Source organism: Ceratotherium simum, chromosome 15 (assembly GCF_057802395.1).
Source record: "Ceratotherium simum simum isolate JZ-2026a chromosome 15, ASM5780239v1, whole genome shotgun sequence".
Taxonomy (NCBI): domain Eukaryota; kingdom Metazoa; phylum Chordata; class Mammalia; order Perissodactyla; family Rhinocerotidae; genus Ceratotherium; species Ceratotherium simum.
This window is the reverse complement of record NC_141914.1, coordinates 54,834,327-54,861,150: the sequence shown is the minus strand read 5'-3', so window position 1 is coordinate 54,861,150 and position 26,824 is coordinate 54,834,327. Positions and strand designations below refer to the sequence as shown.

Here is a 26,824-nt window from a genome sequence, read left to right as displayed (position 1 = left end):
TTTTCATGCTCCCTCCTGGCTCCCCAAATATTCACCATGCAATTTTCCTCCTACACAGTGGAACTGAACTCTGCTGTATCTCATCCTCCCATTCATCTACCAAATCAACAAGCACCACACCCAGTGTGGTGGCATTGTGCGAGCAGTTCCCGTCTGGGAATCCAAAGATGAATATCAAGACATTGACAGTTAATTGCCTTGGAAATTCAGGCTTTTTCACCTTTCAAGTGAAATCCATAAAGGACTAAACTAGGCTAAGAAAATAGGCAATGTCCGGAGGAAAAAACAGCCTTCTTTTAGTGAGATAAATGAATTTTTGTGTTGTGTGTGTATGGCTATTTGTGTTAACATTCAGCTCTAAAGTCAATATGCCACTTATATTGCCTTATTATCTCACCAGTTGAGAAGTCTAATGGTGAGACTTTGGACCAGGAATAAGACAGAGCAAGCAAGGTAAGCTAAACTCAAGGAAGCTGGGTCCTAACTTCCTCCCTCCCTCCCTCCCTTCCTCTCCCCTCCCTTCCTCTGTCCTCCTTGTCTCCCTCCTTCTTTCCTCCTTCCTTCCTCTCACCCTCTCTCCCTCCCTCTCTTTCTTTCTTTCCAAGAAAATTGTGAGTTTTAGATGTTGTTCACATACAGATATAGTGTTAGACCTGTTGCCTGGATAAAGGTTTTACCTTTCCTGCTCCCTGCAAACCTGTAGTGCCTTCCTCCTATTTTTATTGACAGTATTCCTCAGTTAATGACATATAATTGGTCTATTATGTGTCTCTTCGATTAATTTGTAAATAAAATGTTTTCCAATAACAGCAGTACTTGCCAATGACATATCAAAATGACTACTTTCTTTTATCAGAACTGGCCATAATATAATATATATTATCTTATATATGTTATATATTTTAAAATTATTTTATAATTATATATCTATGCACAATAAATATATATTATATTTATATTTATAAAATATATTTTATATCTTAAAGTAGTTGTTAATGTTTGATTAGATGACCATCTGACCATCATACTACCATCATGCACTCCTGTTTTCAAATACTCTAGAACCTTTGTTTATTACCCCCCCACCCTTGGAACCATTCCATGAATTTCTTCACTGTGATACCTTGCTGGACTCCCGTATACATAAATGAATGTATGTGTGCGTGAACCTCTGTGTGTGTTTGTGTGTGTTTGTGTGTTTAATTCTGGTGGACTTTGCTTTATTCTTTGACACTCTGAAGGTTCCACCAAGATTGTATTGATAAACAGCACTATTGATTTACATTTACATTAAGTACATTTAGTCAAAAAACTTATATTTCTTATCTTTCTTACTACCCTAACTTCAAAACAAACTCTTTATAAAGAGAACACTTTTGCTGAATTCAGTAAGGCTACAGCTGCAACAGGAAATTCTGCTAACTGTTGAGTTTGTCATCCTTCTTTAGCAATGTTGGGAATGTTCCATTTGTTAGAATATTCTGCTAAAAATGTCACAACTGCACTTATGTTAAGATGTATCCATGAAATTTAATTTCTGATTGGGCAGAAATTAATTACCTTACGTTTAAAAATTATACCCTTCATGCTGATAATATTCAGCAGCCAATTTTTTTGAAAAACAGAACTAGTTATAATGGTATTTTTTAAAGACTTGACTTGTTACCTTAATCCTTATAAATATTACATGTATACCAAATCATAAAGGATAATCATTTTTCAGTAAGGCTATATAATGCAAAGTCTTACAGATGGTGCCATACCACAAGAAATAATAACACTTTTTCACTTAAATAATTGATTAAGCTAAGTGTTCTGACACTGATTGGACTAATTACACTTGTTCTGTTGTAACCTTAGACACAATTGTCCCTCGTATTTTTGAGAAATGTACCTAAAAACATTACCAAAATTACCTGACAGCCTCTGTGGCTTTTTGTATACATGCTAAGATAATATCTCCCCACACTCTGCCTTCTAGGAAAGGTTTTATGCCATTTTGAGGTTTTAATACTTATGTATTGTTAATATCTCATATAACCAAAGTTTCTTTCATCTGTGAGCCTGCTGAAATGCAAAAATCTCCAAGAAGTCAGAGACATTGATTTCTTCTACTTTATGCACAAGTTTCTTCTTTGGTTTGGGGTCCCTGAATTAGAATCCTGCATTTAAACTGCCTTTAATGACAATCATAAGGGAAATTATAAGGAAAATCATATAGACTCTGTTGTATAAGTGTTTTTTAAAAAAGCCTTAACCGAACTTCCTGCAGGGCTGCTGGACACAGTGGATTCATGTTAGTTTATTTACCGAACAAACTTGGAGGGGTTTATGTGCTGGCTAACACTTCTTGTTGCATTTTGGTAAAAGCTTCAGAGTAAGTCAAGGGGAGTGTGGGTGAAATTCAAGAACAAAGCAACTGGTTGTCTAAGGTGGGACAAAGTAGTCCATGGCGTGTTTTTATATGACTGGGGCTTGTCATGTGAGAAAGGTTACAGGTCTTCTACAAACATTAGTTATGTTTTCCCAATTATTACTCTCATCAAGAGTATTTCTGAAGGGTCTTGAATGCTTTGAACAGGCATCATCCTGTCGTTTCATATATCAGAGGATTCTGCATCAAAAGGAGCTCGAGTGATTCAGAAAAACATAACGGATCCTGGAAGAATAGCACCTGAAACCAAGATGGTGGAGTAGAATGGAAAGCCTGATAATTCACCAATCATTTGTGTGGTTTTTTTCTTCATCTCAAGAGGAGGGAAGAACTATAAAGCAAAATGTCCATTTACAGCAGCACTGAAGTAATATCAAAACTAACTTGGCTTATATAACTCTCTCTAACCAGCTGAAACTGATCAAGTACCATGATCTTTGAGTGACCCTTTGACTGAGGATGGCAGACCCATATTGGATCTAACTATAGACACACTTAGGACCAATGAACAATGGGACATGCTTTAACCAACAGTCTAGAGACCTATAGACTCACTTTGTCCTATCCTGAGTGCTAGTTTTCAGTGCTTAATTAGCATAATCAACAAGTATGTCCTTTTCTGGAACTTAAAATCCCCCAACTTCTCCCTTTCAGTGAATTACTTAGTGAATTTATTCACTGGATGTATTCCTATTCCATGCAAGTTAGTAAATGCATCTTTGTAAATTTTTAAATTATAAAAATAATATCATTTGTCTGCAGAAAGTATAACCATTTCTCTCATGGAATTGAACAATTTCTGTATTAAAATCTTAATATTTCTGTGTCCTATCCCAGAAGGTACATGACATCTGACTTTAGACTTCTGCTCATCCACATTTTTTATTTTTGACTTATAGGAAGAGTAATTTACATATGTGCATGTTTGGGGAGAGTCGGGGAGCGGGGAGGTGAGGAAAGGGAACAGTTGAAAGAATGAGGAATATAATTTGAGGATTCTAAGCATACATATTCTTAAAAATACAAAACAGAAATAATTACATTCTTTTATATTTTGTCTCTTGGTAGCAACATTTTGTTTCTATCATAAGGTGTTTCCAAGTGACTGAGCCTCTTATTTTAAGATTCTCTCTTGCTTTTACATAAAACACAAAGGGGGCCAATTATTTTCTGTGTTTGTTTTAATATCTCACATTAACACTAAATTAATAAACTAGAAGAAATACTATTGTAAATTATAGTGTCCAGTGTTTCAAGACCTAGTTCATTTCAAAAAGATACCTTTGTTTGAGTGGTAATGAAAATATATATGCAACTAAAAACAGAATACAGATACTTTTTAGGGGAAAAATTTTTTAAAGTTATTCAGGAAAGAGAGAGCTTGAAGCTGTAAATCATTTTAATATGCATATAATTAATTGTCAAACTTTATATTGTGAAATTTAATTAAACATGTTCTAGCCATTTGGGTTTTGAAATGCTAGGTACAATACTAAGTGAAAGATGTGAGGAATCGATATTATCCTTCTGGCATTTTTATTTCAGCTACATAATAGCTTTCCTACTAGGTGTGTAAGAGAGCTACTGATAGTTTTGCCTTGATCTACAGGAAAAGGAACCTTCTATAAAGGGTAAATCTATTAATTAGAGACCTGCACAGCTTTCTTTCTTGCTAGTGTAATCGTTAAATTGATTTTTCCAGTCCATCATGTAATTGTTCCAGCGATGGAATCCTGTTTTCCATTCTCGTTCTGCTTCATCAATATTTCCTGTAAAACATGGAATAAGTTGTATTAATCTAAGTTTTAAACTGTTTACATTAATTGAAAAATAATTTTGATTATAGATGCCATTTTCTCCAAGTACACTGTACAGCAATTTTTTATTCTTCATGATTTATTATCAGGTTCTCTCACTAACTGAAAAGCTGCTAATAAAATTTTTATACATTATATGAAAATGCAAGTAATATATATGTCTAAAATGTATATAACATAAAATGCCAAAATGAGCTTATGCATTATGTCAAATTATATTACATCACATATATTTTCTTTAGTTTCTAAGAAGATATATAGATATTATTCTCTTATTTGACCCCTGTATACATAACAAAAATCTCATTTAATGTATCTCATTTACACATATAATTATATACAGACTATTATTTCTGATGAAAATGTTTATATATTAATATTAATGCATAAGGATAAATTTGTAATTGGCATTCTATATAGATTTTACACTCATCCTATATCATTATATTTTAATTCCAAACAATGTGTAGTCATTGAAAGCAGTTTATTGAAACTACTATATGAAAGCAGTTTACTAATTGCTTTGCAAATTAGAAAGATGACAGAGACAATCACGACTTTCCAGTAGTTTGCATAGTGTATATGTGTCAGGGAAGAGGAGTGTTTATGCCAGAAATAATGGGAGGCAATGAAATGAAAAATGTCGATGTACTATAAAAACCTTGAATTCTTGATTTATTTGAAAGAGTATTACATTAAAGAATAAAGTCTGTGAACAATAAAAACTCTTAAACTACAAACTTTAAAAAATCATATATTTATGTTCTAAATATAAATAGATATAAGGCTAGAAGATGGTTTAAATTACTTAAACCTGTAAGTATTTTATACATTCGTAGTTCTCATATTTTTTAAACTTTTAGGATGCTGAGCTATAGTCATTAAATTAACGACAAAATTGTAAGTTATTTCAACTATCCTGAAAATAAGGATAAAAATTTTTTAATATATATTTTTCAGTTAGGAATTTTTGAAATTAATTATAACTTTGTAAGATATTAATTTGGAGAAGAAACTTCATGTGACCTCATACAATATTATAATATATATGAAAAAAAAGTCTTCTTTTCATTCACACTATTAACAATGGAGCATATTCAGTGATTCATTTTTAGTTTACACGAAAATAAAAATATTTAAAACATTTGTACAGCCATTAAAATATCCCCTGTAATTAAGGATATATTTAGGTTTGAAATATTAATAATGCTTGGACATTGGACAAATATTTGAGAATATATACAAAAATGTCCCATTTTATGTAAAAATAGCTTTTAAAAGGTCAATGAGTATAATTATTTTGTGAATAATAGAACTTTTCTAAAGAGTCAGAAAACTTAGATGTGGAAGAAAGATGTTAAATATTATACCAAATGATCCACTATTATGCTCTTTTTTATAATTAAATGCTGTTTTAAATATTACTTACACAAAATAAGGTCTCTAAAGTTCAGAAAGAACACAATTTTGAAGTAACAAATAAATGATTGGTAATTTAGCATTTAGACCATGAATTTTAATACTTAGAGAAAAGGTCCTAGATCTGATTTTCTTTTCTTGTTCATGGAATAATACCAAATCCATTGATTCATATAAATGTAAATGTATTTCTTTATGTGTCATAATCAAACATCTATACAATTTAGTGTATTGAAAAACTTTTTTAATGTACCAATGCTCTGTAAACCTGAGTACATTTTTCCTTTAAAATTCTGAACATTGATTGAGACAATAAAATGAAACATTTGATTATTTTCTAATAGAATCCAAAGGAACTGAATACACCATGATAAAAAGTAATAAAAATTCCTAGTCCCATGACATAAATCAAAACGAAAATTAGAAGTTTTTCTCCTCTCTTTCCTTCTCTTCCTGTAATGCTACTTCAGTGGCTCTGGATTTGTCATTGGTGAGATGTAGATCTATTTGTTGTGTAGTTAACAAGGTAGTGCAGTCTGAAATAAAGAACATCAGACTGGCTTTGGAGTGACGTGGGATGAAATTCCGGCTTGACCACTTACTATAGTAGAAAAAATTCTTAACTTTTGAAATTAGTTTTCCAATTGTAAACGGGGTTGGTAATCCCTGTTTTGCAGTGTTACTGTGAAGGACAAATCAGATGGTGTGGACATTATGAAACTAAGCGCTATGCACCTATTGGGAGCTCCACTAATGAAGTTTCTGCCCTTGTAACAAAAATTTATTCCTAACTTTGCTCTTTATTGAATCCATGTACAGCTAGATCAATACAAGTAGCTCATAAACATATTTACACAACTTTTTCAGGGCTTTTGTGATCTTTGTTTTGCCTACATTGTTGTTTCATTTGGGAAAAAAAAAGTCATGCTTTCTTCCCTATGGAAAGAGTAATAATAAAGCTATTTTTTGTCTTAATTAAAAAATGGTGAGCAATATTTCACTAGAGCTGAGTCTGTTTAATCAAGACTGAGAGGCGAGAACACAGGAGAGGTGAGTCAACCCAAAACTGTTCATGGGGGTGAAGTTAGAACGAGAGATTAAATTGATCTTGAATTGCGCTGAACATTATAATAAAAATACACCATATTTTATGTACTTTGAGAGTTCGTTGAAAATTTCTTCTGTTCTCATTACTTGCTTATTTTCCTGTTTGTTGACCACTTATTAAAATTACCAAGGAATGCATAATTCTGTATGCAGTAGATCACAAACTTATTAGTTGTTCTGTTACTATTTTGAGTGTGGGGCCTACTATAAACTCAGGCTAGACTTTGTGAAGGCTTCATGTATCTTTAAAGTGAAACAAAATAATAATTTGGATTGATTATCAAGTTACCAAGGCCTTTCGTTTATTTGTTTGATTTGTTTGCTTTTAATGAGGAAGGGAAAATTCAGACATATGAAAACAGGAAACCCCTTTTTCTCCAAAACACCTTTCCACTCTCTCATCTTTGGCTGCCAGTCTTGTTAACTGATCAGCAATTAGCAGTAAGTGATTTTCCCAAGTGACCAATCTGAGTGGTATCTCAGCCCTTAGATTTATACATGGTCTTCTTTAGTTTTAACATGCAACAATGTCTCATGATTTAAACAAAGGCCAAAGGAGAAACCACTGGATCTGTTTTTTCTTCATTGGGAAGATGTGAAGGTCAAAGATTATTTTCCTTTAAATAAATTTACTCTTCCACTTTTAGTGAAAAATATTGATATCTTATTGACATTGAATGGTTCATTTCTCTAGTTCTTTTTCTTTCTTTTTTAAATGATTATGAGATACTGTGCAGTTACATTCTTAGTAAAAAAACCCTGAATTTGATAACATTCAAAACAAATATCGTACATTTCATTTCTTGCAGGTGCAGGCAATAACAGCACAGGCATGTGCTGAGGGATAGCATGAGAGTTACGGGCTAGAATTCATAAACAAGTCTTCGGGACCTTTTATTCGAGAACATTTAGTGCTCAGTGTAAGCTGCTCCGGGGGTACTTGTAAAGCTTAGTGGGCCTCCGTCTTGAGTAAGGTAAACATTTCTCCTTTTAAGAAATCTAGTCAGTAGTTATTCTTTGAAATTTTCCTTTACTTGTAGAGCTGGCTTTATTAAAAAAATAATATTTCCAAAAAGCTTCAGCCCAGGTCATCTGAATAGCCCCGGTTTTCAAAACATTAAAGACCGAAATGTTTGAAGTTTCATGAAAGCTTCGCTTTGAAAACTTTGGAAAACATAAGGCATGGTAAGAACATATGTGCTTAATCTTTTTAATTCCCTTCATTATTTACTTATAAAACCCCCCAAAATGTAACTTCAAAGTTCAAAACCCCCTGTTTAAATGTAACAAATTTTTGAATATTAATGAAGACTTTGTCGATGTTACAACAATCATATGTATTTACTTTAAAATTTATGAAATAATTTAATATAACTTGGGGGCGAATTATCCGAAAAGAAATATTGCTAAAATATAAAATTGTTCTCAAGACACATTGGAACTATCTCAGAGCATGGTGTTAACCAAGAGGGGGTATGTATGATATTTCCATATAGCTCAGTGTTGCTCAAACTAGAAAGTCGTTCAGCACTGCATAGGAAGGAGTGGCAGCTAGCCAAAAACTTAGGAGTTTGTTTATTCAACCTGCTTTATGGCAGTTGAGTATTTGGAGATAGAGACTTTGAAGTACATCTTCAAAAATTACTGATATTCAAGTTCTATTTTATCAACAATAAATCGCAATAGACCATATGTGCTTGAACCAGCGACTCAGTTTGGCTTATAATAAATTAGTTTTATAAACCTTCCCCAGTCCCCTCTTATTGTCCCTCAATTATGACCTTCTCATTTAAAAATATTATAAGTAAAGATTAAGAATGTGTAGTCTGTGATATGTTAAACAGTACCTCTTCTGCTCTTTTGGCAGATTAAACGAGTTACCTCATTGTTATTCACACCCAGAGGACACAAGGGCAGCACTGTAGCTCTGCCAAGGGATGCAGAAGACATCTCTGGATATATATTATGTCACAGAACATTTGGTAATACACAGAGCCCTGGTATACCAGGAACATCTCCCAAACAGATGGAGGATATAATTATAATTTTGGTGAGTAATGTCTGATAATCAAAAGGCATATTAAGCAATCAAATACGTCTCTGAGATGCCCATATTTGCCTGAAACTAACCCCTAACCTCTCTAAACAAGAAACTAAAAATGTCTACTATACTGTGATATCTAATGCACAGCCTAAAAATTGCGGAGTCTTATGATGAACAGAATGGTAAAGTCTAAAGGAACCGGCCAGCAACATGCCTGATAGTTGAAAGTCTACTACTTTCATTTGAAAAATAATGGCAGAAAATAGACTTGAGGAGCCACACAGGCTATAAACAGCCGGGCATTTTAAAAGCAGGCAGTGAATTGGATGTATATTTCATTTTTCTCACAGAAGATGTGATCATTTAAGTTGATTTAAATATTTTCTTACTAATGAATTTTGAAATAATATGATAATCTGAACCATTGTTTTTAGTATCTCTTTACATAAGTCTAAGTAATCACTTCCTGAAGATTAGTTAACTAAATTACTATTTATCATATTTTGTAATATGTGTATGTGATTTTAGATAAATATCTCCAAACTCAGAAATTTAGAAATGTTTGGATTGTGTTTTTAAATACGTAAATTTTAGAGTTTCTTTCCCCCTTAGAAATCAAGGGTTCTACTATGAATCAATAAATTTGTTTTTATCTCTTTTTCAGTATAAATTATATTTAGTTCTATATTTTATTAGTTTTACTTTTTAGTTCTATAAATTATTTATTTTATATATTTATTTATTCGTTTATCTATTAATTAATTCCACAAAAAGTGTCTGAATAACTAGTAGGGCCATATTTTAGTTCCAATGCTAGGTTTTATGTTCCTCTAGGGGAAAATTTCTATTTTAGTTTTCTTTAACTACTAAAGTGCAGCTCATATAGAAAGTGCTCAAAACATATCTAAACTTGCTGGAGGAGAATTGTTAAAATAATCGACTCACTGGAATCAAGTAATTGTAAAGTCCCAGATTAACACCATCACCATGCCTTAAAAGGTCCACTTTTTCCCCCTTTTACATAATCCAGAACCAATTATTTGAGCAAATACTAAATAATACACACCTGTCAATTCCAAGACTTTAGGAAAAAATAGTGTCCAGAATCGACATTGTTGAGCTCGTAGTTTGGTGTATACTCTTGGTGACTCTGTATTCAAGGTTAAATATTTTTGTTCGGTGCTCTTGAAGACAGGCCATCTTGTGCTATTGCTCTGGGTCCCATTTGGATTTCTAAAAAATTAAAGAGAGATATTCTAGTTCTACTGAAGTCATTGTTAGATAAAAAGAATATTGTTCTCCAAAACCAACAAGAGCTTTTAAAAAGTCAGAAAAAATTGTAGATTTGTTTTGATGATGTCAAGCATAAATGAACTGGATTGAGTGTTTTTAGTACCTTGAAGCCGTATGTTAGTTAAAATTGCAGGATTAAAATTTAAAGAAGAACTTTTTACTTGCATTTCTGCTTAACATACAGGGAGAAAAAAATTATTTTTATATTTCAATAATGCTAATGTTTTCTTCACACTTAAACATGCTCAAAGGGGGAGTGTTACTTTTGTTTTATCTTCTTCCCTTATCCCAGGCCCAATCTTTTCACAGTGAACACTAATACCATCTATCCAACATCTCTTGCGTCTGTTTCCTTCTATTTGTTCTTATTACTGCCTGAGTTTGGGACAGATTGATTACACATCTCCGTATTATGTAATAACCTCATCACTCTAGGAGACTGCCTTCAGTCTCACTTTTAAGTTGATCTTACATTCTTGTAGATCTGGTCACTGCTTAAAGATCTTTCAATAATTCCCCAGTGGGTTTAAATAAAGGTTAATGAACATGGTGTCACTCATATTTCCAAGCTTATTTTCAGGTATTCTCTTCATGAGCCAACCAACAGGAATTAGGGAAATTTCCTTGTTTCATTTCCTTGCTTTTGCCCCCTCTATTACTGCTGCTTGTAATTCCTTCATTCCCCAACACTATGGGTCTAAGCCAATTCAAAACTTTTATATTCTCTTTTTGTGCTGTTATTTCTCATATCTCTAATTGTGATTTTTAAATCAGTAACACTTGACTCTATTTTTCAGAATTTTATAGTTTGGGGTTCATTTACACTATTAAGTAGCACTCAATAATATATTACTGCATAGGCTGCACAAACAGAAACTCAAAGACTAAGCATTTTGAAAGTAGCTCCAACTAGTCCATCACTAGTGATTCTATAGACTTCTCTTTAATACATTTTTATGCTATAATTGAGTCAGACACAGCTCTAAGCTCTAGAAATACAAATAAATATGGGAAATGTAGTTTCCCTTACGGAATTTACAAGCAAGGACATCCATGAAAACAGAACCAACAATATATTGCAGCCTAAATCAAGCGTAAATGAAGGGATACAAATCCTCAGAAGAGGGAGCAATCGTTACATTTGAAAGGAAATTACCTGAAGGAATGAGATTCTCGCTGAAATAACTAGAGGAAATAAGCAACTGAACCAGAAAGAAAAGTTGGGAAAGCTAGAGAAAGGAAACAGAATTAACACAGGCATAAATAATGAGTGTTGATCTTAGTTCAAATAACAATGGAAAAACTAGTTTTCTTGGATTCTGGGATAGAGGGGGTCCCATTAGAGTTACAGCTTTAGGATATTCGTGTTACCACATCGAGATCAGACAGCCTAGGCAAGTGGTTTAGACGTTAGCTTGTAGGCATTTATTATTCCTGAGGGATTTTTGACTAAATGGCTTATTGTGAACATAACATTTTAGAAATATTGACCTGGAGGTGGTAGCTTAAATAATCAAGAAACTTATACAAAGTAGTCACAGATACTTCTATCACAAACAGAGGACTAAAGTGATAAGAATAAGTAATTCATTCCTTTCTCTTAGATGCATCTAATTTAAGCAAAATCATACAAGAAAAACTCTAGTTGAACTTTTCCAAAAGTTCAGCACACAAAATTCTTCATCATTCAAATAGCTTCTGTAGATTATTAATGGATAGGAAATTAGGAGTGGCGATAGCAGATACAAGACATTTTTTTGCCAAAAGCTGTGAACCCCATAGAGTTTGGAAAGAGAATCAGGCATTCATCCAGCATGGTTATCTAGAGGCAGATTTTACCATCAAGAACTTGTATGGAATAAGCACCATAGATTCATGTTTTATCATAGAAGCAGACATATTCAACCATGCCTTGAGGAGCTTTAGAGATAAATAGCTTCTTGATGGACTAGTTGACTTTATGTAGGAATTGGATGATTTAATAAGAATTATTAATAACCAGAGCTATTCAAGCTAAACCAATATCATAATAGGATTGAAACTTCCTGCTTTAGGGTATTATTTGAGAGAGGTCATGAAGAAAATTTCTCCAGATCACAGATGGTACACTTGTCTAGGTGAATTATGCAGTCTTTTTCCTTTCTTTTAAAGCTTTAGAAACTAACAAGTGGAGCTGCTGGAGGCTGGATATTAAACCAGGAGAACCATTGGTCTGATTCGGTACAGCGATTCTCATGTTCCCAAATTGCCCACTTTTCTTCTAATTCCACTCTAATTAACTTATGGCACCATTTTAACTGCACATTCATTTCTTGCTTCGCAAATGGTAACTTCAACCGAGCTGACTTGTACTTGAGTTCAAGAGCAAAGCACTAATGGTACTGCCAGTGTTCATTTAACAACCTTTGTCCTATGAAATAACTCATGACATTCCAAATTGTAATTCAGAGATCATACAATTTCTTTGCCTATGGATGCAGATATAGTTTTCAAAAAGTGATTGAAATAACTATTGAAATGATGGAGCATTTACTCTATAATTTGAAGAAATCTCCAAAGACTTTAAAACTTAGATATAATTCTCTTCCTATCTGTATCAAATAAAAACTTTGTGAAATACAACATATTTCCTGCGTAGACAATTCTTACACACTATATAATTTAATCTCAAAATTATAACATAAATTTAAACATCTTGACTTTGTTATTTTTCAAAAATATTTTCTGTTCTTGTCACAAAATAAAGTCTTCAAAGTGATAATACCTAAAATTTCCCATGAAATGGAGAAATCTCTGCTTATTTTTACTATCAGTTTCTTTTTCTACTTTGTGATATACAAAAGTGATCTAAAAATTATCCATTACAGTTTTCCTCTTATGTAGGTTAGAGAAGTTTCAAGACATAGCTTATTTAACCAAAAAAGGCAGAGAGTATCTTCTCAACATCTATGTTTCAGGAAATTACCTGCTTGACATTGATATTTGAGCACAGATTTGATAACTCATTTTATGAACAGATTTTTTAAAAAGATATTAATTGACGCAGGATGTCTGATATGAAGAAGTAGTATGCATTCGGCTTCATGCATCAAGTTTTCTTGTGGTTATAAATCCCAATATTGCCTACCCCATGCTAACACAGGAATTAAGACTCTTTTTGATTATTAAATTAAAAATTAAAAATTCAGAGACAGTGCTTTCTAAGTAATCTACACAGTGATTTTAAAGTGAATATATTTCAGTACGCTTTAAATCTAGTAAAATGAAGCCATGATTAATAGTTGTAAATTGAAAGGCCACTTGAAGTATTCCACTGTCATAAGAAGGCTGAGGGGATACAGTTTATATTGGATAATTTCTTAAATATGCAAATATTCAAGGATTCATATTCCATGTCATGTCACACAAATAAGATTGTATTTTAATTTAAAGAATGGAGGGGCTATAAGAGAATCTGAATTTAGAAAACAAATCCATTTACTTATTCATTCAATAAATATTTACTGAATGCCATATCAGACTTATTTGAGTCACAGAAGATTCAAGAAAAACAAAATAGACAGAAATTTCTGCCTCTTTTTTTTTTTTTGGTGAGAAAGACTGGCCCTGAGCCAACATCTGTTGCCAATCCTCCTCTTTTTGCTTGAGGAAAATTGTCCCTGAGCTAACATCTGTGCCTATTTTCCTCTATTTTGTATGTGGTGGCATCCCCCATACAAAATAGACACCACACACCACACAAGTGTGGCTTGACAAGCAGTGTGTAGGTCCACACCCAAGACCAGAACTCAGGAACCCAGGTCCCTGAACCAGAATGTGCAAACTGAATCGCTAAGCCACCAGGCCACCCCCCTGCCTCTTGTAGTTTTTATTCTATGAGGAAGGTAGACAATAAACAAGATAAAGAATATATATAATATGTTAAACAGTAATAGCTGCTAGAGATAATAGTAAAATGGAGAGTGGGGATAATGGAAATGACGAGTGAGTAAGTATCAGTGTGTGTGGGGACGTGATGAGGGAGTGTATAAAAATGAATTTGATTGGCTGTTGTCCACAGTTCCTGCGAGATAAGCTCTAAATATTTGGAATTTTGCACCATACCTGATAGTTTATGCTAACAAGGTCACTCATGGCAGCACCTGATGGCTTTTGCTAATGACATAACTCAGGATGGGGCTGCTCACGCTGATAATCTTAGGAAAGGAACTGGCCATGCCAGAGAGACTAACGGTGTGATTAGAGGTTTGGACTTTGAGTCACGTCATATCAGCCTGACCTCCAAAAGACTGAGTTCAACCACGTGGCCAATAATTCAATCAACCATACCTGTATAATAAAACCCCAATAAAACTCTGGACCTCAAGCTCAGGTGAGCTTATTGTGTTGGCAATACTTCACGTGCACATTGTAATGCATCTCGGAGGATACAGAAGCTTTGTCTTTGGAACCCTGTCAGTACCAGGCCCTGTTCTACGTATCTCTTCCTCTGGTTCTGATGTATGTCCTTTTGTTTTATTAAAACTATAATTGTAATTACAGCACTTTCCTGAGTCCTGTGAGTCATTCTAGAGAATTATCAAATCCGAGGGAGTTCATGGGAACCTTGAATTTGTAGCCAGCTAGACTGAAGTGAGGGTGGTCCTGGGGACCCTGAACTTACAACTGATGTCAGAAATCTTGAGCCGACTTGGAAGTCTGAGGACTGACTTTGAACTTTGACTTTGCTTAACTCGGACGAGGGAAATTATGCAATATTTGATAGGAAAGAAACTTTTACACAAAGGAGGAGAGGAGTAAGCCGTGCAGTTTTTTGGAGGAAGAGCGTTTCAACAGAAGGAATAGAAAGCAAAGGCCATGAGACAGATGTGTGCCTGGAATTTTCCAAGACAAGCAAGGAGAAGAGTGTGATTAGAGTGGAGCCGGCCAGGGAGAGAGCAGTCTGAGGCGAGGTCAGAGAATTGACAGGAGAGCCACATTATTTAGTGACCTGTAGGTCCCTGGAAGCTTTTTACATTTACTCTCAGTGAGAGAAGAAGTAATTGGAGGGTTTGCACAAAGAAATGACAAGATCCCACTTATAGTTTTTGACAGATCATCTGGCTGCAGTTCTGGGAATAGACTGCGGAGAATCCAGGGCCTGAGCAGGAGACCAGTTAGGAGACTACTGGAATAATTTAGGTGAGAGATGGTGGGTGCTTGAACCGAGAGGTAGTAGCAGCAATTGAGAGAAGTGGTCAAATCTTGAATATACTTTGAAGGTAGAGCCTTTGCAGTTGGCCAATGGATTAGTTATGGAGAGAAAGAGAGCAGTCAATGATGACGCCGAGGACTCAGGCCCGAGAAACTGGAAGAATGAATGGCGTTGTCATTACTGAGATGGGAAACGCTGCAAGCAGAACAGGTTTGGAGGGAAATATCAAGAATTCAGCTCTTCCCATGCTAAATTTGAGATCCAAATAGAGACGGTCAGTGTTGGAATGTGTTGGAATGGTAAGGCAGCTGGAATTTAGGGGTTAATCTTTATTTTACTGAGGGAATCTCTGCATTTCAAATGGATTCACAAGCTCTTTAATGTATTGTTCCCCCAGAAGCACTAAAAATGTGACTCAACCCACAAATTTCACTACAGAAATGACATTTAAAAATATACATATTGCAATAAATTAATTCATAGGATATATAGCACCTGTCCCCTCCCAGATTGTAGCTCCTAGTCCTATGCTTGTCCTACTATCTCTTCAGACAGGCCTTCCTTGAGGACTCAATAAAATAGTCTCTATTTCCTCATACTTTAAAATTTATTTTAAGTGTGCTTTTTTCCCTCTTCTCTCATTAGAGAGTGCTATGGTCTGAATGTTTGTGTCCTCCCCAAAAAAGGTGATGATATTAGGAGCGAGAGCCTTGGGGAGGCACTTAAGTCACAAGGGAGAGCCCTCAGGACTGGGATTGGTGCCCTTATGAAAGAGGCGCCAGAGGGATCCCCTGCCCCTTCCACCGTGTGAGGACACAGAGAGAAGGTGCCAGCCGTGAATCAGGAAGAGGGCCCTCACCAGAAGGTGACCATGCTGGCGCCTTCATCTTGTACTTTCAGCCACCAGAACTGTGAGCAATAAATTTCTGTTGTTTATAAGCTGTGGTATTTTGTTACAGCAGCCCAAATGGACTAAGACACAAGGTAAGCTCCATGCAAACCATCATTCTGTTGCTTTGTTTACAACCTGGAACTGGGCCTGACTCATAGTATTTAGGCAAGAAATATGACTAGAATAAGTAAGAAACATCACGACTAATAGTTCAAGTTATCTCATTTTCCTTTAACTAGAGTAAATATTCACACTTAAAAACTACCACCACATAGAAAATGATATTTCACAGATGACCATTTCTCCAATTTCAGGAAAATCAGTATTCTGAGCCAAATGTGAAATTCTGCTTCAAATTAAGTTGTTACTATGGCTATAAGATACCGTGGGACAGTTTTAACATGTGCCTTACATGTAAATTATTTTTTACCATGATAGTTCAACATTTAAATAAAAATAATTGATAACATAGCGTGTAACCCGTGCCTAAAGGATCCACTTTAAAAAGTGAGATGTGCAGATTTAGTACCCTTAGAAACAATTAGGAATCAACTGAGCAAAACTGATCAAAAGGAAAATAAAAAGAAGACATTTAGTTAGTATCATGATTAGTAGTGATAGTAGCAAATAAAAAATTTCACAAGTTGGTTCTATTATTTTGACATATATAAAAAAAGACAAAGCAATTTTCATATGTAAACAAATTTACTCTTCATATTTAAGTATATGATGATGAACATGAATTCAAAACATAACCTGTTTTAGAAAAATATGGAGACATAGGTAAAACAGTGACACTAATAGCAAAGAATAAATAAAATCCTATTCCTCCCAAGATTATATTTTCTGCTTCATTTTGCATACAGCAAACTCCTTAGGATAAATATAGACATTAAATCATTTTGAAGTAGTTTTTGATTCCTTCTGGAGGAATTTTCTGTGACTGTAATATATTTATAAGTTTGACCAAGTTCCATTACTGATTTTGTTTGTGTTCTAAAATCTGTGCAATCTTTAAAACCGACCCAAAGATAGCTTTCTTAAATTAAATAAATTAATTAATTGCAACATTTATTCTTAATTATATAACCCACTAAAATGAGTTAAATACCCCCTGAGTTCTACTAAAGCAACTTAGTATTAATTCATAAATGCATTTCCAATAATTCAATCATACTGACTCCATTTTAACTTACAAGGCTATATCCTAGGATGATTGATTAGTTTGATAAAACTTCTTATACTGAACTTCATGGTTTTCTACAGGCTTCTAAGATGAGTCTTTAAAGAGAAATGGGATAATTTAAATAATTTTCTTTGCATATGTACATACACACAGAAACACACATATTCTGTGCATCTGACTCCTGTATATTATATATATACATATATATGTGTGTGGGTGTGATCTGCAACTTGAATATTAGGGGTAACAAAAACAATTGAACAAATACCATTATACATAAAATACACAATATACATAAAAATTTAATGTATATCATATTATACTATTGCAACTCACTGTAACAGTGCCAAACTGTATAAATAACAACTATATTTTGAGCTTCACAGCAAATCACATCTTATTTATTTTTGCATGCTCAGCATCTATTAGAAGCCTGAACAGAAAGTATATGCTCATTAAATGCTTGTTGAAATGAGAACTAAGTGAATAGCCTTCAGAACTTTGGTTATATTTTGGATTAGTTCAGTATCAGTTATAAGTATTAATTTTCCCAGTATTAGAAGAGAGAAATTCACTTTCTTCTCATGTTCTTGTAAATATTACTCTTCTAAGGTTGAAAAATTGAAAACTCACGTTGATTCTTCAATTGCCTAAAGCAATAATAAATTTGACTTCAAAGTCCCACATCAGCCAATGAGGAGTCGCAATATACACGCGTTTCTCTTAAGCCTGTTCACAAATTGAAACTCAACTCTTTCCCAAGGCTCACTTCTGTCCTCCATCTAGACTCACTGTTGTTTGTTAGGAAGGTTTTTATGACTGTTCTGTTTTCCCTGTGGATGTAATAAGGGCAAAAGTATTAGTTACTAAAGCAATATAGAGTGTATAATAATGTAGTTGTGCATAGAGAATTTTTATATGTGGATTACTTGCAATTTAGATTATATTTAATGCAAACATCTAAATCTAGTTCACTTTTGTTACTTGCTTTTTCCCATCTCATGACATTTCCATTGCAAACCGTGGAAATGAGGGAAGTAATTATAGAAGAACAATTCCCCAGATTCATTAGTTTGTTAAGTTTCCTCCTTCCTTCAACAAGTCTGTTTTTCTAGGCAGGAATCTGGGTACCCAGAGGGGCAGGATTGTATTAGTACACGTAGAAGTTTGCAATAATTCAGAAATTCTCTAACAATGACTTCTTGGATCTAAATATACTGTGTAAGTAGAGTCCATGGTCAAGTTGGTTATTAAATTTTTATTATTTCATCATTCCTAACTAGCGGATTGGGATACACTCTCAACTTCACAGAGAAATAGAAACACAGATCTTTATGACAGAAAGAAGAGAAGAGAAAAGAAGAGAAGGGAAGAAAAGAGAAATATATAAACCGCATGATCCTGTTACCAAATTTGCTCAAAGGGCAAAATACATCAATGGCCTAAACCTTTTGGGGAAGAAAAAAAAAAAAAGAGGAAGATTTATTTTCACTCAGCACTAATAAAAAGGAGCAAATTACAGTTCTGTTAAATAAATACCATTAGGAAGATGAGATATATTTAGCTGCATATCATCTTCTAACTTTAAGAATAATTAGCAACTGTAGTAACTGGAGGCGTGCAGAATATGGGATGAGGTTTCAGCACGAGCAATAAGCAAAGGCCAATCATGATATAACATAGCTAGATATGTGCTATGAAAGCGGATGCCTGGTGAGGAAGGAAGAAACATCCGGTCTGAAGGAGAATTTAAAAAAGTGAAGTGGAATACTGCATAGAAGGTGAGACTTCTTGAGAGCTCCCCGGTATCAGGGACCTTGTCTAATCATTTTTTTTTTTTTTTTTATTACTAGCACATAACAAATAACCTGGTACAGGTTGTCATTCAGTGTTGTTGAACTCAATTATATTTAAGAAAAAAAAAGGAGTGAAAAATGTGTCAAACACACACAAACACATTTCTCCTTTTAATCCAAATCTAAATCTTGCAACATAGTTTCACCTCTACTGTGATGTACTATTTTTTTTTCTAAATTTATAACTAGGAATCAGGGGCCCACTTTAAAGCACACTTGCAATGTTTTGTAAAACATTTAAATCTTAATTAGTGTTTTAAAGAGGTTTTTGTACTTAACCCACTCTCCTAAATACTTTGCTAAAGTAGCTGGATAGAGTCATGCAAACAAATGGATTCCCAGTGCACAGTTCTCATTAGCAGTTAGGTTGCATTACACATCTTCAGTTGTTCATCAGCTGAAAGGGCACAAAGTTGCCAGACAAAAGACCTCTAAGGTCTTTACATACTGTTGGTATGATGGATGAACAAAGCTTTCACGGCCTGGAAGATTATTCTTCCCTCTTTCCTCTGCATTGTTTGGACAGAAGGGTTTGCTTCATTAGCTGGAGAGTTAAAGAGGGATACCAGGCCATGATTAGCCTCCTCCAGCTCTCCAGAAAATGAACTGGGCTGAATACTAGATTGATTTAGAGAGAAGCAGAAACCTTTTTTCCCTCCCTTCCTTCCTCCTGCCCTCTCTCCTTTCCTTCTTTTCTTTTTTATTAGATTGGCAAGCACATCCTGATATCTTGCCTAATTTCTAAATGTGAAAATGCATTATATTTGCACCTATTTTTGTTTTTAGTGACAGTAGAGCAATTGCTATCATTTGGATGCAATCACATGAATCCCAGAGGGGCTACAGCACAAGGGTCTGTAGAAAGTTCAAATGCACTTCCACATAATGGCACTGGAGCACTTATTTTAATAAGGGGGCAGACTTAGCATTAATTATGGATAAGAAAATAATCCCAAACTTGAAACAAATTGGCTTCTCTTTCCAGTCTTCTAAATCCTATCGGTTTTGCTCTTCTTCATGTCTGTTTTCTCTAGTCTGTGCCATCAAGTTGATGGCAGCAAGCCTACAGTTTCAGGAATAAGCCTAGGAAATGCCAAGAAAAAGTCCTGGAAACTTAGTTGTGTAGTAACATATACAAGTCTTAAAATAGCTTGATTTTAAGGGAACATTTGAACATTAGAAGGGACTTGGGAATCAAATGCTCTAAGAGAATTATACAAAACTTTAATTATTGTGATTTTCTTTTCTTTAATTATTTGAGTTCATCAAATAATTCTTGAATTCAAAGTTATTTTCTTTATATCATTATTCACTAGAAGTCTCTATATTTGACGAATCACTTCCATTACACTGGAAAGCTCCATGAAACCAGAAAACATGCCTGTTTTATTCATTCCTGTAGCCTATCACAGGCAGTGCTCAATAAAACCTTCTTGGTAAAGATTTTACCTACCAGAGCTCTTGCTTAAGTAAACCATGAGATTGGTTGTATTGGAACCCAGTGTAACTTTATGTGTGTATATATAAATATAAATATCTCCAATATGCAAATAAAAGATTTAGGTAATATGATGATATATCACAAACTAAAATTTTTAAAACACCTATGTATATTTGATTTTATTTGTGTATTTAGAGGACATTACTTCTAGGGAAAGTAAGGTGAAAGAAACAAATGTGCCATGTTAAGGTACATAGATAGCAGTGACACTATTTTTGGAGAAACCTGTTAGCTCAACAAATATTTTAAGTAAGTTTTCCTGAAGTACACATATGTACAGAATAGAGCTCCAAATCATGCTTAATGATTTTTCCAAAGTGAACACTCAAGCATATTAAATGTCTAATTATTAAAATGTTTATACATACAAAATGATCTTATTTCATTTAAATGATCAATTTTTTATAATTTAACTAATTGGAGAAAATCTTTGTCCCAAGTGATGTTAAATCTATATTAACATCAGAGAGAGAATGGTACACACATGTTTGCTACGTACTATATAAAATACCATGTTGTTTTTCAATAATTCCTCTATTATATTAATTATTTGACCAATAATTAGTAAATTAAAAATTATCCTATCCATATTTTCCATTATTTAAAACTTTTATGATGTCCCATTTTAGCCTTCAATTATTTCTCATCAAAGCATCGTATTTTATCATGTAGTTGGAAATAGTTTATAATCAAAAATTTTCTATTCCTAAATTGTTTCAGTTAACTCTTTTCTGGATACTTTTTCTAGCTTTTTTATTACTTACATAATTTTTACTTTTTACTCAAAGATAAATATTATGCCATTGAAATAAAGTTGAAGTTTACTTGAAGTAATGTTGTCTAATCTCCTATTCAGTGTTTTATTCTCTCTAGAATATCTGCATAAAGCTATTCTAGCTTCTGTTTTTTCACTTTCCATGATGGGATGCATGTCACATTCTGGACCAGGTCATTCCAGTCCCCGACAGCTTTATTCATTAGCTCTGGTTGACAAAACAGACCTATCTTCAGGCTCTACTAGAATTCCAGGCACTGAACCTATTTTTTATTCTTTCTCAAAGAGAAATATGTTTTGTTTTTTTTTATACTAAGCTAAAAATGGTCTGTCTATGAATTTTACCCAAAGGTAGTCTGCTTTGTGCCCACATAGAATATTTCTAAACGCTTTTATGACACAATTTTTGTCTTACTTGGAGCCAGATACATTCACCCCTTCACACAAACATCATTGTTTGTCCTCTAGACTAAAGATAACCTCTTCATTTGTGAGACAGTGAGGTTATTCTTGTCTGGAGCTGTATCACATGATAACCAGGATCCTGTGGAGGTTTTTTTAATCCACAATAAAATATCAAACTGATTTTTTTTCAGGAAGCTGTTTGTTATTCATTCATTGAATTTTATTGCCTAGTGTGTGCCGGAACTCCTCTGTGGGCAAGGGCTACAGCAGGGTGATAAGGGCGCTGGTCACAGCTCCGCAGATTTAATCTGTGGAGATAGACAACAAATAAACCAAGTAATAGATGTTAAAAATTGAGGGAGTAATATCGTCTGTGAGGAAAGACAAGCAGTATAACCAAATATCTTTACAGAGCATGTGACAATTCAGAACCGGCTATTGAGTCATAGAAAAGAATTGTGAGACGAACTGAAGAAGAGTATCAAAAGCAAACCCTACTTCCTGCACAGCTTCTTGGCTGCAGCTTTCTGGCTTTTACCTAGAAAAAGAAATGTGAGAAGGATGAACAGAGTGGACTTTGCAGTTCTCATCAATGCGAAATACAGCTCAAGCAATTCCTTCCAGACTCTTCTTTAGTGACAATGAGGAATGTGACTTCCGAATGACTTGCTAATTGCAGCTCAGTCAGTCACAGGATTTTACTTCTTATGTCTAAGGCAGATGTACCACAACAAAAACTACACAGATAATTATTTTACACTGGGAAGTATGGTTTAATAACTTGTGAATTTAAAGGCAGTGTTCCTTAGACAGTATTTCATGAATTTTATGCAAAAATATTTGAAGTAATACTAAAAAATTAAAAATATCTTTTCTATGCAATTGTATACTGTTTTATGATTACAGCTACAGAAATATTTATCCTGTTATGATCAGGTATATTTTCAACATTTTATATGAATATATAATTATGAAATTTGAAATATAAATTATAAAATATAATATATAAAATTAATAAATATAAATCTTTTTGAAATTAGAAATCTTAAAATGTCCTTAATCTGAGAGGTGGGATAAAAGTTTATTTTCTACACACAGAGTGGTAGTTTTATAAAGATCAGTATTCCTGCCAAAAATACATTCATCTCATGTTTTAAAGGTTTTATTTTCTGATACTAGGTGTTCTAAAGTGTTATTTCAGGTACCATAATTTAAAAACAATTTTAATATCAAGAAAGAAGGTGGAAAAACTATTAATTTAAAATGTTATTGGTTGTGTGACCTTGAGCAATTTGCCTGAACTCTTCAAACATCAGTTTATTTGTAAAATAGGGATATTAATGCATTTTACATAAAGTGGTTGTAAAGAATACATGAAATATCTATGCAGAATGTTTAGAGCCATGCCTTGATCTTAATAAAATATTTAACAAATGGAAGCTATGATGGTCAAGAGGAAGACAACAGTGCCAGTGAAGGCAGTAACGACTCTGTCCTATAACCACCAAGGCCATTCTGGCTGTTCCTTGCAGACTTTCCACAGTAGGATACGTATTACTCACTGGACAAGTTTTCCCAAAGAGGATCTGAGGTCGGTTTTATTGGGGAAATAGAGACACAGAGGAATTAATTACACTGGCAACTATGTGGTAAACATGAGCCTCAAAATCAAGTATATCTTCCTCCAACAGCCATGCTTTTTCTGATGCATCATAGTTTGTTGGAAGGTCAATAAAAAAGCAAAGCTTTTATTGTGGGGGTGAAAGAAAACCCAAGAAATTCATGCTTTAAGTGTGTTTAGATTTCCAACTTTTTTTTTTTTTGTGAGGAAGATCAGCCCTGAGCTAACATCTGATGCCAATCCTCCTCTTTTTTCTCAGGAAGACTAGCCCTGAGCTAACATCCGTGCCCATCTTCCTCTACTTTTTATGGGATGCTGCCACAGCATGGCTCGACAAGCAGTGCATTGGTGCACGCAAGGATCCGAACCGGCGAACCACCAGCTGCGGCAGCAGAGCGCTCCCATTTAACGGCTTGCGCCACCAGGCCGGCACCATAGATTTTCAACATTTAACGTGATTTATTTCAATATTTTTAGGATTAAAAAGTAAGAAAAATGAAATACTATTTCATCTTTTAAGTGTGTTTGTAATTTTAAAACTCTTCATCCCAACTCTTTTTTAGAAAACACATTCCTTCAGACATGAATTTACCAGTAATTTATATTATCCATACAGTGATGAAAGCTTGTGATAGCTTTTAACTCAAATATGTATTTATTTTTATACTGTCTCTTTTGCTACTACCATTATTTTCTCTTATGTTGTTAACCTGCTCTTTGTGTAGTTTGAAAAAATATATTTTAAGTGTGTTTCTGCTTTCTACACTATAAATCAGTGATTCTCAACAGGCAAGGAAATAAGAATGAGGTGAAAATGGTGGTGATAAGGAGACATATCTGTTTAGGGCTCGTATCAGACTTATTTGCAGGACTTGTTAAAATTGCACATGCCTACCTAAAGATTTTGATAAAGACGTATGTCCTAGTCCTTAACTTTAAAGTCACTGTCATTGTGACCCAATACTCCAGAGGCAAGTAAGTCTTTGTTATGCAAATGTGTGCAATAAATAAAAAATCAAACTGCCATTCAGATTCTGGGTTCCCAAGGCATAATGTTGACTCAAATTTTCTTTCTGCCTCTATTCACTGCCTTGACAAACTTATCCATTCTCGGTTTTAATTAGTCTGTACATGGTGAACTCACACGTCTCTCTCCACAGTCTTTCATCCATAACACCTTGCTGGGCTCTAGTCATGAAATCTCAGCCACTGTGTATACACCCCTATTTATCATTCTGCTTTTTCTTCGTCTCTATGGGAGCACGCCATATTTAACCTCCACAAAATCATACACTCTCTGTGCACTCTGATTCGGTTAATGTCCTCAACCTGCTCCTGGTATCACATTACACCCTGAGGGGCTGTATAATACAGGGTTTGGAATCACAGGCTTTGCAACCAGACTCTACCACTAAAAACTGGTTGAACTTGCATGGAGTTATTCAACTTCTCAGAGCCTGTTTACCCACACATTTTTAATAGGTGGTCTCAAGGAGATCAGGTTGGCTGGAGTGTAGCGAGCAGGGAGAGAATCTTAACAGAGGTGGCCAAAGAACATGTCATATAGGCCCTTTCAGAGAATGACAAGAAATTTGGATTTTATTCTACATAAAATAAGAAATCTCTGGAGAGCTACTATCTAGGCAAAGATCTGGCTTATACTATGAAAAGATAACTCCAACTATAGTGAGGATAAACTATAGACAGACAGTGGTGGGACCAGGGAGACTGGCTGTTTAGTAAACCAGAAAAGATACATGGGTGGCATAGAATAGGCTTGGATCTGAAAATAGTGATATCTAAGTTATTTTTGGATCTATTTTGAAGGTTGAGCTGATAGAATTTGCTGATGTGGAATAGGGAAAGTAAAAGATTTAAAAATAGGAAAATTTTGGGTTTTGAGCAACTCGTAAATGTGGGAGACATTTATAGAGTTATAAATGGAATTGTGAGCATATGTATGGTGTTTAACTTCATAGAAATAGATTACTTAGGGAAGAGTATAGGAAAAGAAAAGGGAAGAGATCTAAGAACTAAGCTCTAGAGAGCTTTAGAGGTGGGGAAGATGAGAAGAATTCATTCAATTATTCATTTACTCACTTATTGAACAATTATTCATTGACTACTTATTATGTGCCCAACAGTGTTATAGGTACTAGGTATAGAGTTCTAAAAAAAAATAAACAAAAACCTCTCATCTTCAGGATATTATGTTTTGGTGGGAGAGAGAGATGATGAATAAGACCAAACAGCTAAATAATATATTTTAAGAGGACAAAAATAAGAAGAGAAGAAAAATGGTAAGTGTGTAGAAAGTTGAAAATGTGTTACGGTGGCCAGGAAAGGCTCCAATGTGAAGGTGACTTTCGAGTGACCTGTAGAAAACAAAGGATATACTCATGCAAATATCTGGAGAAGAAGGCAAAGAGACCAGCGAGGGAGACTCAGTGCAAAGTTTCTGAGTATACCTAGTATGCGAATGTGCCCAATAACTTCAAGCAACAGCAAGAAAACCAGTGTGGCTGGTGTGGAATGGGGATGCTGTGTTGAGGACACACAGAAATTGAGCAAACACAGAAAACACGGACACCAGACTGATGGCTAGTGAAAAAATACAGATGGAAGATGATGGTTTGAACATAAGTAGTGGCAGTGGAAGTGGTCAAGAGTGGTTAAATTCTGGACATTTTCTAACTCATTCTGTTTGTTTGTTTATGCTGTAGTACAGACATCACATTCTTCACTTAAGCAATTCACTATGCATCTCCCTTCCTTTAAAAAGGACATATTCCTATTTAGCCAAAACAACACTGTCATACCTAATAAATTTGCGATAATTTCTTAATATCACCTAATGCTCAGACTATATTTATGACTATTTTAGATTAAAAGAAATGTAATGGACATTAATAATTATAAGCAAGGTGTACTCTTGAAGAGAATTCTGGCTTGGTTATTTTTTTAAAGGTCAAGTTGACAGAATTTACTGACAAACTGGATGTGGAGAATGATAAAAAGGGAGGCAGCAACGTTGATCCTGATGTTTTTGGCATAAGCAAGTGGAAGAATGGAGGTGTTTTTAACTGAGATGGGGAAGCCTGTGAGGTGAATATTAAAAGAAAATTATGGATATTTAAAGGTTGTGATACTGACTAGATATCTAAGTGGATATGTACATAAGGCCCAGGGGTTCAGGGAGAGGTCTGGGCTGCAGATATAACTGAAATCACTAGTATTTTGATGGTAGTTAAAGGCATGACACCAGATTTGGTCACCTATG

General features: G+C 34.3%; 1 protein-coding gene across 2 annotated transcripts in view; it reads right to left on the bottom strand.

Moving 5' to 3' along the window:
- BCHE (butyrylcholinesterase) overlaps positions 1 to 26,824 on the bottom strand; it is a 66,225-nt gene that overhangs the window by 5,753 nt on the left and 33,648 nt on the right. The window contains exons 3-4 of one of the 2 annotated variants that reach the window (XM_014783222.2): positions 9,888 to 10,054; positions 4,087 to 4,203 (exon numbers count right to left, since the gene is read on the bottom strand). In XM_014783222.2, coding sequence (XP_014638708.1) covers positions 4,087 to 4,203; positions 9,888 to 10,054 — 284 coding nt within the window. Of the gene's footprint in view, positions 1 to 3,276; positions 4,204 to 9,887; positions 10,055 to 26,824 lie in introns of those variants that run through there. The other variant, XM_004424779.3, reaches the window with a different exon arrangement.